The sequence below is a fragment of the Mesoplodon densirostris genome, chromosome 10 (assembly GCF_025265405.1).
Source record: "Mesoplodon densirostris isolate mMesDen1 chromosome 10, mMesDen1 primary haplotype, whole genome shotgun sequence".
NCBI lineage: Eukaryota > Metazoa > Chordata > Mammalia > Artiodactyla > Ziphiidae > Mesoplodon > Mesoplodon densirostris.
In genome coordinates, this window is record NC_082670.1 from 68,700,155 (window position 1) to 68,713,254 (window position 13,100).

Below are 13,100 nucleotides of genomic sequence, written 5' to 3' on the forward strand. Positions count from 1 at the left end.
ATGCACTTTTCTACACGTAGGTTGTACATCCATTAAATGTTTATTTTTAAATGCCACCAGCATGAAGGCAAACAACTGCATCTCCCAAAGGGGATGTGTCAAAAATGCTGCGCTGGGAGGCCCTCTGGAACCTGCAGGGCAAATCTTTCCTTGATAAACAACCTCCTCCCTCAAAAGTCAACCCTTGACAGTGGCTGAAGAGAGAAAGGGGAGGGGAGAGGAAGGGGATGGATATTTGTAAATGGACAAAAGTTGTGGTTACCCAAGTCACAGTGGGATGGTGTTTGAGCTGGGCCTGGGCTCAGGAGAAGGACGGAAGGGAGAGAAGGAGGGAGGGAGGGAGAGGAAAAGAAACGAGCATGTCTGGCAGACTCTGCCCGACACCTGAGCACAGTGACAGGTGCTGCTCTGGACGCTGTGTGTGCACAACACATTGGATCCTGAGCCACCCCTGCGAGGTGGGTCCTGCCATCACTCTGCCCATCTCACAGATGAGGACACCAAGGCTCAGGGGCGAGGTGACACCAAAGCGCCCTCTAGGCAGCCTCAGGCCCCGGGAGCTGTGCTCTCCTCACCCCACCCCACCCCACCCCCATTACTCCCCTAGGAAACTTTGTGTCTCTGCTGCAAAGGCAGTGCCAAGAAGGGCCTGAATGTTCTGCCAATGTTCACCTCCCTCCCACACTGGCACTGAGCCTTCATAATCTGGGGCCCCCAGCATATTGCTGTTAATCGAAATTAGCTGTGGCTGACGAAGCAGGGACATCAAAGGGGTCCACAGGAGGAATAAGGAAACAAATGAAAAATCGAGTCAAATGTTCCCAGCAAATGCTGACACCTCGAGTTCCACAATCTGTCTCATCTCTCGCCCCCAGCCCCACCCACCTCGAGTCAAGCAGGGCAAGAACTTGCCGCCTTGGGGCAGAGAGGCCAACTTTTCCATGCCCTTGGGGGCTGCTGAGCTAGCTCCAGACTGGAAAGAGTGTCCATGACCTCTGGGTCTGGCTCCAAGGCCGTGCTTCCTCCCTGGCCAGCCTCCTGCTCTCCCAAGCCCCTGCCAGCCCCAGGAGGAGCAAGCCTTCTTCCTTTCCTTTTGTGGATTAAATTCTGGATCAAGTCAGACCTCAGTCCAGCGCTCAGCTGGATCGGGGACCAGGGAAGCTGGGAAAAGAAAGCTCAGGGGTGCAAGCTGGTTGAGCCAGAGGCAGGCAGCCTGGAAGGTGATGACAGGTCTGCTGGCTGGGCTCCAGGCTTTGTTCTCCTGGGTTCCGGTTGTGCTCTGGGCCCAGACCAGCCATGAGGCCTGCAAGACACTGTCCACTGGGGCGGGAAGTAGAGCTTTCTGCTGGGGAGAAAGAGAGAGCGGGAATGGGGTATGGGGCAAAGAAGGAGAACGGGTGGCAAGCAGGGAGCCCTGCAGGGCAGGAGGTCCCCACAGTTCCTGTGACAGCTGCTGGTGGCAATGGAGGACCACCCACTTGCTTAATGTCAATCACCAAGCAGGGATGCCAAGGTCACAGGCTGAGGCTGGTGGGAGTGGGGTGGGGTTCTGAGGACCCACGCGGCTCCTAAGGAGAGTAGGGGTCCTCCTCAGAGGAAAGAGACTGCAGGAGGTACCTGCCCCCTAGGAAGCCCTCAAGCCACACCCTTTCTGTGCCCAGCGCCTCCTCCTTTAGAGAACCCACTTATGCCGACTGGCTCCTTTGCTCCCATGGGTGTTGGCCGTCACACCTGTGAAGTGGTTCTTCCTACGTCATCTCCCTCAAACTTTTGGGTCAGGGTTCATTGCTGTGATGCTGGCCATTTGTGGTGCATTCATTGTCGCTACCATTGGCTATCCCGGGCTCTCTTCCCCAGGGAGGTTGGGGCTGAGGCAGCGGGAGGACCTCAGTGAGATACAACCAGAACTGCCACCCGCCATGCAAAGGGCTCAGGAAGGAACTTAGAAGAGAAAATGTCCTGGGGAACCTTCCTCGGAATCTTTTAAGGCCTGTCACAGCCAAAGAAGAGGGCTGGCCTGTCCTCTAGACGTGAGAGAAAGAGTGAGCACAGGTGTTTGGGTTCTGTGAAGAGAGCCTGCTGCTACAAGGAGCAGCTGTGCTCCACCTCGGGGGAGGTCCTCTGCAGGGAAAGCCCACCCTCCTGTGGCCCCTCTGACAGACCCCCATCCCCACTCTCAGGCTGGGCAGGAACGAGGAAGCAGCCTGGTTTCCTGCTTTCTTACCCACAGCAGTGCCCTTTCACGCTGCAGCGGGAGGAAAGGCCCGAGGGAGAAATGATGCCAAGGTTGGAAAGGGATGGCATCAGACGGGCCAGGCACCTGGAACGTGGGGACGACATAGACCAGCCACAAGATGAATGGCAGCCTTCAGCTTCCAACAGTGCACCTGGGCTACAGGAGAGGCATTTCTAATTCACCTCTTCGAACCTCAGTTTTCTCATCTCTAAAATGGGAGTAAAAATCTCACAGGGCTGTGGCAAGGATTCAATATTTATATTTTTTAAAAACCTTGGCACTGTGCCTGGCCCATTAGGAAACTGTGGGTTACAGCTTTGGCTGTTGGGATCTGTTTCAGGTTGGTTCCCGCAACCTTTTGGCATGCTCCCATCCTTTTGTTTTCTTGAGAACCTCCTTATTTTCTGACACCACAAGATGCTACAGGCTCATCTTATGTTCCCCGACCCTGGCCTAGAATCAGCCATTTTACCAAGCCTGCCTTCCTTCCTTTTACTGGACAATGATAGTCAGAAATCAAAGCCTTAACACCGGGTATACTTGTTGCTACTGGGCTGTCTCAGCAGAGTGAGGTAATATAAGTAAAAGTCATACATGTAAAGTACACAGATGTACTCACATTGTTCCTGTATCTAGCCAGCTGTGCACGTACTGAGCTGCATACTGATGTCTCCAGTCTATCCCGTCCTCAGGATTCACTCCAGCCTTCCTTCCTTGTGTGTAACTTCCCTCCCCTGCGGTATACACAACCTTCTATCATCCATTTACTTCTTTGTTCTACCCCAGCACACCTGTGAAGCAATTTCGGAATTGCAGCCCTCTGGGAAACAGATTTACCAATTAGAGTATGCTCTTTACAGCTCCTTTCATCTTTAGCCTTACAATTTCCAGGCAAAACACTGTTTTCTAAAGTGACTCAGATCAGCCCCTTTTCCCGCCAGCCGCTTCAATGAGGTCATGTCATGCATCTGTATAAAGTTTGTGTCAATCATCAACTTACCACCTCCCAGCTCTGAATGCACCCTTCAGCATGTGCACTGAGCTGGAATTCCAGAGTGAGCGTGATGGTGAGCTTTCTCAGTAGAGGGCGCCGGAAGGACATTGCAGGAGAAAGGCGTCCTCCTGCCAGTTCCAGTGAGGGCCAGGGGAGGGCAGCGTGGGCGTAAGGACAGGCAGTCTGGGCTGCCCATTTGCAGCCTGGGTCTGGTGATGACCTTTTCCAGAGCCTTCTCCATACAGAGCCGGGAGCCCCGCGCAGCCTGCGTGGCATCCTGTGCGCTGGCACCCGGACTTCCTCTCCAAGTCCAGGGACACACGTTGAGCTGCAGCCCCTGTGCAAGCCTCCACGTGGCTCAGGCACTCAGAAGGCCTCCTGGTCCCATGGCCCCCAGTGAACGTCTCTGCTATCCCTGGGCTGACCGCACCTTCTCCAAGGAGACCCGAAGCCCTTCCAAGTTTGTCCTCCCTCAAGGATTCTCCCTCAGCCCTAAGTTTCCTTATACCTTAGAGTTACTCTTAGATTATTTTAGTTTTTCATTGACTCTTCTGCTGCCCTAGGAGCACTCCCTCTGGGAGAGAAGGTTAGCCTCGGCCCCAGAGGAATGTGTCCTAAATTAATAAAGCAGCCCAATTATGACACCTTGGGACCAAGGCCAGTGGGATGAGAAATGCAGACTCAGGTTGGTGGCCCTACCTCTGGGCTAGTGGCAGGACAATTCCAAGTGCTGGTGAGGATTAGAGCAATTGAAACACTCATAAACTTTTAAAAAACTGGCTTATCTACCCAACTGTTGGACTGCACCCCACAGACCTACAAGGCCTGTGCCCGCCCCACTTCAAGACCAAAGAAAGAGCCCGGAGTCAGCAACAGAGACGTTAGTGGTGTCATGGATGGGGGAGCTTACACATCTGAAGCAAGGTCCTGGAGCGACACCCCACTGTGTGCGGTGGACTGGGGGGAAAGGAACATGGTGGCAGTCTTCGTTCCGGGGGCGGAGGGGAAGGGGAGATTACCAGTTACAGGGGAATTGATGTCAGGTGGGCTCATTAGTTACCAGGGAAACCAGCGGAGGGGCACGCCCCTCACCGCCCCTTTGATAAGAACAATCACCAGCTGGGGCGGGGGCAGGAGTTTAGGAAGGTCAGTCGTGTGTAAAATATAGGTGAAGCAGACACTGGTAGGGCAGAGGAGGTACAGAGAGCCATCTTGAGTGGCCTGACCATACACCAAAAAAAAGGCATATAAAGGTGCATAAGAAGACATGTCTTAAGAATATGCATAGTCCCGTTATTTGTAATAAGCAAACATTGGTGTGGATAAATACATTGCGATTTTCATTCAATGGAATATACACGATTAGGAATCAATAAATTATGGCGGCATGGCACAACATGGATAAATCTCACATACATACTATTGGGGAAAAGAAATGTTAAAAGATAAACTGAGGCACATTAAAATTTTCAAGAGATTGAGCATATATCAACTGGAATCAGGCAGCACCAAACTGAAGGTTGGCTGGCTATGCTCCACCGACAGGGGCTGGGGGAGGCTTTTTTAGAGAAGACACAGAAGCTAAACAAGGATACTATTTGATTGGCTATAGCTTACGTGGTTGCCTAATTTGGGAAAGCCTAGTTGGCTATTTGTGATAGGTTGTTCTTAAGTTTCGTTTTCTCAGATTCCAGTGCATTGATTCTGGCTGAGGTTTCAGTTTGCTTACAAAGACTACCAAGGCAGAAAAACCACCTCAGTCTAACGGACTCCTTGTTTAATTACCTTAACAGAAACAGAGGGCTGTGTTAAACATTTTAATAATAATTTTTATTTTTTTAAAAATGGTCATTTAAGTTTTCACTTTTTTTTGCACCATTAACAACAGAATTATGAAAAACTAAAACTCAAAACACAAATAAAGATGCTCCAAGAGAAGACAAAGGGGCTGAGCAGTGAGGGTCTCTGCCCACTACGGGGGTCTCCATTTTCACGGCCAGAGCAGGCTAGGAGCTCTGCAGTCAGGTACCTCGGGGCTCAGAGCACTCCTGAGTACCGCACTGGTCTGTACATCTCATCCAGATGTCAGTAGGTCCCACTGAGCTGCCTCAACTGCTGTGCTCAGGAAGGCATTCGTGTGGCCAGTCACTTGGTCTCACATTCATTCTGGATTGTTCATTACATTAGCCCTGGCCCAGGCTCTGAATTTTAACTCACAGGGATGGTGAATTTCAGTCAATAAACAGATAATCAGTAATGAGAACTTTTATAATATAGAGAGCAAGTTGTCTTAATGAGAAGTAAAAAAATTCTCAGTTGAATGATAATAAAAACGGAAGTTCAAATGGAACTTTTAAAAGTCCCAAAGATGGAAAATTCTGTTCTTAGGAATTAATTACTGATTAGGAGACTGGTTAGGGTTTTATCAGTCTGAAGGAGGAACTAAATTGGTTTACAAAGCTTTTTTTCTTCTTCTTCTTCTTCTTCTTCTTGCACTCAGCACAGGACAGGGACGGAGCAAAATGAAAGAAAAACCGTGGAAGACATTCGTGTTAAAGTTGACTTAAAGAGCAATTTCCTTGGGGCATAAGATCCTAGAGGCTAAGGTGGCCATATTTGAAAAAGAGTCCTGTCCTGTCCCAAAGGCTCTTAAAGCTGGGACTCTGAAAGAGGGCATTATTTTGGGATGGATAGATCAGGGATGATTACACGTCCCAGCAAGACCCAACAGAAAAAGAGGCAAATTATTAGAGAGAAAATGGAAATGATGCCGCAGATTGGGAAGCTGTGGACCGTTGCCCTGGAAAAACCGACAGGAGCAATTGCAGGACCATGCCCATTCCTCCCTCACCTCACCCCCAGGCCCCGGATTGGGATTGTTCTACAGAGCGGCAACAGAATTTGGACAGAATTCATTTAACATTTATTCAAGTAATTCTTGAGCACCCAAGCACTGTCTGGGTGGATAAAAATTCCCTGCTCTCCTATTTCAAATTGGTTGTTTCCTAGAAACTAAGGCTATGTCAGGACGTGATTTAAAAACAAATCCCCAAAAAGATAAATACAGAATGGTGAGCCTGCGCGTCCGGAGCCTGTGCTCCGCAACAGGAGAGGCCACAACAGTGAGAGGCAAAAAAAAATTTTTTTTAAATGAGACCAGCATCTAAGGGCTCTTCTCTGTACCAGGCACACCTAGAATCCTTCCACATAAAAGGCACATTTCATCCTCCAAAAGCCTGAAGCCACTTGTTCACTGCCACACAGACCAAAGACCCCTGACTTCCAGTCCAGACTCTCCCCTGTACCCTCACCCTCTTCCTAAATCTTCTCCTAATCTGCCCTGAGGTTGAGAGTATGTGGGAGGAGTACAGAAAAAGAATTTGAAAGAGAGAAATTGATTAAGCGGGCTCCCCAAATCTGGTTAATTTGTGACCCGAGCCAAGTAATATAGAGAAACAAAACTGGAGGGTGGGGCTTCCCTGGTGGCGCAGTGGTTGAGAGTCCGCCTGCCGATGCAGGGGACATGGGTTCATGCCCCGGTCTGGGAAGATCTCACATGCCGTGGAGCGGCTGGGCCCATGAGCCATGGCCACTGAGCCTGCGCGTCTGGAGCCTGCACTCTGCAACGGGAGAGGCCACAACAGTGAGAGGCCCGCGTACAGCAAAAAAAAAAAAAAACAACTGGAGGGTGAGGAGGGCAGACTCAGATGGCCCAGGGTGGGCCTGCTGTTGAAGGAGCTGAACTCTGGTGCTGCAGCAGAGGGCGGGAAAGAGGTGCCTGTGAGGTTGCCAAATGCTGCCATGGCCAGCCCCTCCCCCTCCCCCATCTTCCTTTTCCTCCCCACCCACCCCCACTGCCTCCCTCCCTCCCGCTTCTGTACCTTCCTTTTCCGTCTACAGCCCACTGCTCAGACTGCCAGTGCCTGACCCAGCTGGTGGATGCCACCACGCAGTCCTAGGACTGGTTCCCCCAAAAGCAGGCTCTGTAAACCTTGCGGGAAGGAGGGACACCTCCGTCTCCCTCTCGTGTGATTGCTACCAGGATCTCTCCAGGTTTCCCTTCCCTTCCGCTTCCTCGTGTGGTCTCCACCGTAACCGAGCATCAGAAGCACTTGGGGAGCTGTTTAGAAACGCTGATGCCCAGATCAACTCAATGAGAACTTCTGGGGCTGGGACTAGTAGTGTCCCTGTGAGACACGAATATGAATATCCCGCTATCTTCTCTTCAGCCCCACGGAGCTTTCCCAGGCCTTGGCATACCCCACCCCTACCCCAGAAACCCAGAATTCTCTGGAAAAACAGGTAAGTGATGTTACTCATGGTAGTTAGAGAGAAGAAGCCATTCAGCCTATGTTAATTTAATTGCGACAAACACTCTCACACTCTTTAATACTTGTGTTCAAATATTTATATCATTTGGGACTTCCCTGATGGTGCAGTGGATAAGACTCTGCGCTCCCAATGCAGGGGCCCAGGTTCGATCCCTGGTCAGGGAACTAGATCCCACATGCATGCCGCAACTAAGGAGCCCATGTGTTGTAACTAAGACCTGACACAACCAAATAAATCAAAATAAATATTTAAAAAAAATTTTATATCATTTAAGCGCACAGTTTTCAAATTAGAATATTCTCACCAGAGCAAGCGGCTAAAGGTAATCTTTACATGACCCAGAAACACTATCTGGGTATCTTTCAAGATCTCCTTAACATAATTATTTTCAAAGGTGGTTTTAGTGAAACAGAGCAGGATATGACTTTTTTTTTTTTTTTGCGGTACGTGGGCCTCTCACTGTTGTGGCCTCTCCCGCTGCGGAGCACAGGCTCCGGATGCGCAGGCTCAGCGGCCATGGCTCACGGGCCCAGCCACTCCGCGGCATGTGGGATCTTCCCAGACCGGGGCACGAACCCGTGTCCCCTGCATCGGCAGGCGGACTCTCAACCACTGCGCCACCAGGGAAGCCCAGGATATGACATTTTCACACAATATTTCACACCAGCTACAAAGTCAGACGGATCCTTTGTTTAAATATTCTCTGGTCACCCCCTTGTTATCTGAATGAGCTTTACGCTGCAGAAGGGTATTTGCATTTGTTCAACTGCAGGGGAAAAGGAGGAGGCCATTCTCCCCTTCAGGAGATCTCTTTCTTCAGCAGCAGTTAGGAGGCGGGCACAGGAATTTCTTTAGTTAACACCAGGCAGGACCAGGGAGTGGACAGTGGAACATGTACTGAGCGGGCCCTACAACCTGAAGGTGAGCAGGAGCCCTAGGAGGGAGGGAAGGTGGGTGCTCTGGGTGGGGTGGATCTGCACACAAAGCAGGAGGGCAGGGAGGGCAGGAGTGTTCAGAGGATGGCCCGGAGTGCGGGGCTGGGGTTTAGGGTGGAGGCGCGGATATGGCCTTGGGGGAGCATGAGCCTGGCAGGGCTAAGGCTGGTGGAAAGGCAGGGCTGGCCTGTGAGGGGTCTGAATGCCATACTATAGCCCCATGTAGGTGGGGGTTTCCGCCTCTGGAAAGACCCGCAGCTGCAGTGTGGAAAGTGGCTCAAGCAGCCCTGGAGGCGCCGGCAGGCCAGGACAGAGGCTGTTCTGCGGGCCTGAGCTGAGGTAGGAGCTGCCAGGCTGGAGGACTCGCTGAGGGCAGGGCTTTCCTCATGAGAGGTAGTGTCTCCTGCTTTAGCACCCACCCCGGCATCAGCCCCGCTCCTCTCTCCTTCCTCTTTCCCTAGCCTCTCCTGGAGGAAGTAGGGGACGATGAAGCACCTCGGGGTGTGGCCATGGCCTCCCACCCACGTGGGGACTTTGTAGCCTCATCTCCGGGGCATGGGAACTACAACAGCTTTGGTCTCCAATGGGTGGAGGAGTGGGCTTGGGAGTTGCCTTGGACAGCTTAGTGTCTGTGAAACATGGTCCCACAGAGACTTGGCGCAAGCAAGGAAGTGAAGAGCAAGAGCGAGGATGCAGGGATTTGAGCAAGGTCCCAGGATGGCCGTGTCCTTCTTTGTGTCTCTCCTCCCGGATCGTGAGCACAGCAGCCCAATGGACAGGGATTTTCAAATGTTACTTCTAGAAAGGGAAACTGCAGCCTGTCTCCACCATCTATAGTGCTTCGGAGGTAAAAAGGTGTGTTCCCAGTTAAAGGTGGGCAAATAGCAGAGCCAGGCTGAGATCCACCCGTCCTGACACGGAGTCCAGGGCCCTCCTTTGGTAATATTTTACTGGATGAAGCCATGCATTCCATGTCTTTCGAAATTCCCCGTGGAGCCTAGTGCTGTTCTCGGAACTTGGAGCCAGCATCAACTGACCTTTGTCCTTGGGGCAAAGACCTGGTCCACGAGCCCAGTCCAGGGACATAAAGGGAGAGTGGGTCTGAACCCTTGTTCTCTAAAGTGGGAAACCTCATGTCTTGCTCCAGATCCGTCAGATCCTGGGAGACTGCTGCACCCAGCTCACGGGGACAGCAGCAATGCATCAGGACATGAAGGTGTGGAAGCAGGTGTTCCAGGAATTAATCCGGGAAGTGAAACCATGGCACACATGGAAACTGACACTAGACAAAAGCCTTCTTCCTAACATCCTGAAGCCAGGGTGGGCACAATACCAGCAGTGGACCTTTGCCAGGTGAGTAGGGAATGCGATAGCAATATTCCAGAAAATTCTTGCTTATTTCTTACGGTGTACACTCGTTACTTGTCTTGTTCTGCTCATGCTTGTAAATTGAAGATTACAAGAAGCAAGGTGTCCTTGATCCAAGACGTTTTGACTTCATTAAAAATTTTTCCTTTTTACACTGAACCCCAAAACAATAGCAGGACTGGGCTAATGCCCAGATACAGAGAAAACAGGCTGCAAGGGGTGAGGGTGAGAAGCAGTGAGGAAAGGAGAAGAGGAGGAATGGAGGCTATTTCCCTCAACCACAGGAGAGTTGGATGAGCAGGACCCAGGGTTCATGCTCCCTGCATTGGGAGACCTAGGGTCCAACACAGAGTCTGTGGGGAGAGGCCCTGTGTGCTGAGGAGAACTGTCAGGGAGGGGGCGGAGGATAGGGAGAGCTGAGCAACGCTCAGCAACCTTACCCCTCTCTACTCCAAGCTGATGGAGTCTTTTTAAAATAGGACCCTCAGAAGTCATCCAAAGTCTCACCCTCTCTTTTCCAGTTGGGAAAGCAGAGCCCCAAGGATTGGGGGTGGGAGGCTGGGACTCTATCCCGGGACTGGGGCCGTGCTCATTGCCTGCCCAGCGACCCCTCGCCAGGAGAGGGTCTGGGCAGAGGAAGCAGAGCTCTCTTCTCCTGGTGGCGCATGGTTTTCCCAGGCCAAGAGCATGGGAGGAGAGTCTCAGCTCATTTCTCCCAGTTCTGGAGGCTGGAAGTCCAAGATCAAGGTGCCAGCTGCTCTTCTGAGCCACAGGCTTCTCATTGTGTCCTCACATGGCAGAAGGAGCCAGGGTGCTAGGTGGGGTCGCTATTATAAGGGCACTATATAATAGCCCAGGGCTCCACCCTCACAACCTAATCACCTCCCCAAGGCTCTACTTTCTAACACCATCACCTTCAATGTTAGGATCCCAACATGGGAATTTGCAGGGGGGACACAAACATTCAGCCTATAGCACTTATCCACACCCACTTGTATCTATTTTTGGATTTCAGTTCAGGGTTCTTGGGGCTGTTGCACTTGTAGCCTTTGACCCATTTAAATCTACATTTGAAGAAGCCTTGATTTGGGGTCAAGAGACTGGAGTTCCAGTCCTGCCTCTTCCACTCACTGGGTCTCTGGGTGTGACAAGTTCCCAGCGTGTGCCTCATCTCTAACATGATCACACCGGACTTCGAATTTGCCCAAGATTCCTTCCAGCTCTGATGGCTTGTGATTTGCTGTTTTCATGGCAGACACAGCTGTGGGTCACAGAGCATGCTGGTGGCACAGTGGAGATAGGACCAAGGGGCTCAGGATTTCTTCCCCACTAATCCATGACCCGGATCAAATCATGTTTCTGTGTGTCCCTCCGGCACAGCCCACAACTGCGCCATACTGGGCCAAGCTGAGGGTCTTGTCTTCTTTCTCCACAGGTTCCAGTGCTCCTCGTGCTCTCGAAGTTGGGCCTCTGCCCAAGTTCAGGTCCTTTTCCACATGCACTGGAGTGAGGGGGAATCCAGGGGCCAGGTGAAGATGAGGGTCTTTGCCCAGAGATGTCAGAAGTGCTCCCAGCCTTCGTTTGAGGTTCCCAAGTTCACAGAAGAGAACATCTCAAGGATCCTGAACAACCTGGTGTTGCGAATTCTGAAGAAATGCTATAGAGAAGGATTTACGTTGGTGGAGATCCCTATGATCAAGGAAATCTCTCTTGAAGGGCCACATGACAGTGACAATTGCGAGGCATGTCTGCAGGGCTTTTGTGTGCAGAGTGAGTTCGGTCTGGCCATGTGGTCACCAATATCCCCATTACCTCCCACAATAAGCTCACCCATCCTCGGGATTACCACCGAAATACCTTCTCCCACGAGGAGTAGCACTGGAGGGGATGCAGTGAAGAAAAAGAAGGTATTACCCAGACAGTCGTTTCCTGAGACCACACTAGCTGCAAGCCTCCCCACTTCCTGGAGCCCGAGAGCAAACACCAACGTCCAGGCCGAGAGAAGAGACCAGAACTGCTTCAACGATTGCACTTTCTATTCCCACACAGCCCAGCACACCAGGAGCTTAGGCGTGAGCTGCTGCTGTCTCATCCTAATCATCATCATTGTCATTGTGGTAAAAACCACTATCTGAGCCTGGAAGGCACGACGTTGAGTTTAAAAACTCAGACACACAGTCATCTATTGTGTAATCCCACTGATGCAAAATATTCAGAATAGGTAAATCTAGAGATGGCAAGTAGATTTGTGGCTGCCAAACAAGGGACTGGGGGGAGAGGGGAAGCGGGGAGCAACTATTTACTCTGTATGGGTTTCTTTGGGGGGGTGATGAAAATAGTTTAGAGGTGATGGTTGCATGACACTGTGAATGCACAAGATGCCATTTCTTTGTTCATTTTAAGATGGTTAATTTAATGTAAATTTCACCTCAATTTTAAAAAAAAGAATGCTGCAATTTCATTCATTCTCTAGAGAACTGAGACTGAGGCGTTTATGGCTCACAGAACAGTTTGGAAATCTTAGGAAACCCAGTGGCCCTCTCCCCAGACAATTTTGCACAGACCTTCTGATGTCAATCTGTGGAGGCGTTTGCCAGCCAAAGCATTAGTCTGAAAAGACGGGTTCTAGAGCAGTGGTCTCCACCGAGGAGCTACACGCAGCTGGGGGCTGAGGCAGGACCATCCGCCAAGGTGGGGAGATATCCTTACGACTCCATTTAATTTTTGTTTGTACTTAACTATTTCTTGTCACATGTTTTATCATGTAGGTTAATATATTAGTAGAATGGTACAGTGATATGATAAATAAATACACACCCATTTGGAGTGGGTGTTCAGTTTCTCATTGACAGGGTTGCAAAATCAAAAACATCGTTACAGGGGGACCCTGTTCTGAAGGACCAAGGGTGGAAGTCTGTCCATGGATTCTCACCAGGATTCTGAAACCAAGTTGCTTTCTATACAAGTTTTCTGTTCTGATTAATGAGAATAATTTTAAGACTCATTCTCACATCTTTTTTATCTAGAAATAGGAATCCTTCTGTATACGTAGCTAAAATGAAAGCAGTAGTCATTGACAGCAAATGCTCCTTTTCACTCATCCTTATCTCCTTCTCCAACTGCCTGCCTCTCTCATCAATGACAGTGGTTCCTGAAAGCACAGGGTTGGCCTGGCTGAGCCCTAGCCTTCAGGCTGCTCCTGCTGGGCCAGTCTCTAGAACTTTTTCATTTTGTA

At 50.7% G+C, this 13,100-nt stretch overlaps 1 protein-coding gene across 1 annotated transcript; it reads left to right on the top strand.

The window, feature by feature from the left end:
• Positions 1-9,695: 9,695 nt before the first annotated feature.
• RTP3 (receptor transporter protein 3) lies at positions 9,696-12,000 on the top strand. Its single transcript, XM_060111247.1, has 3 exons — positions 9,696-9,850; positions 11,301-11,635; positions 11,810-12,000. The coding sequence occupies exons 1-3, from the start codon at positions 9,696-9,698 to the stop codon at positions 11,998-12,000; spliced, it is 681 nt and encodes a 226-aa protein (XP_059967230.1).
• Positions 12,001-13,100: the final 1,100 nt, after the last annotated feature.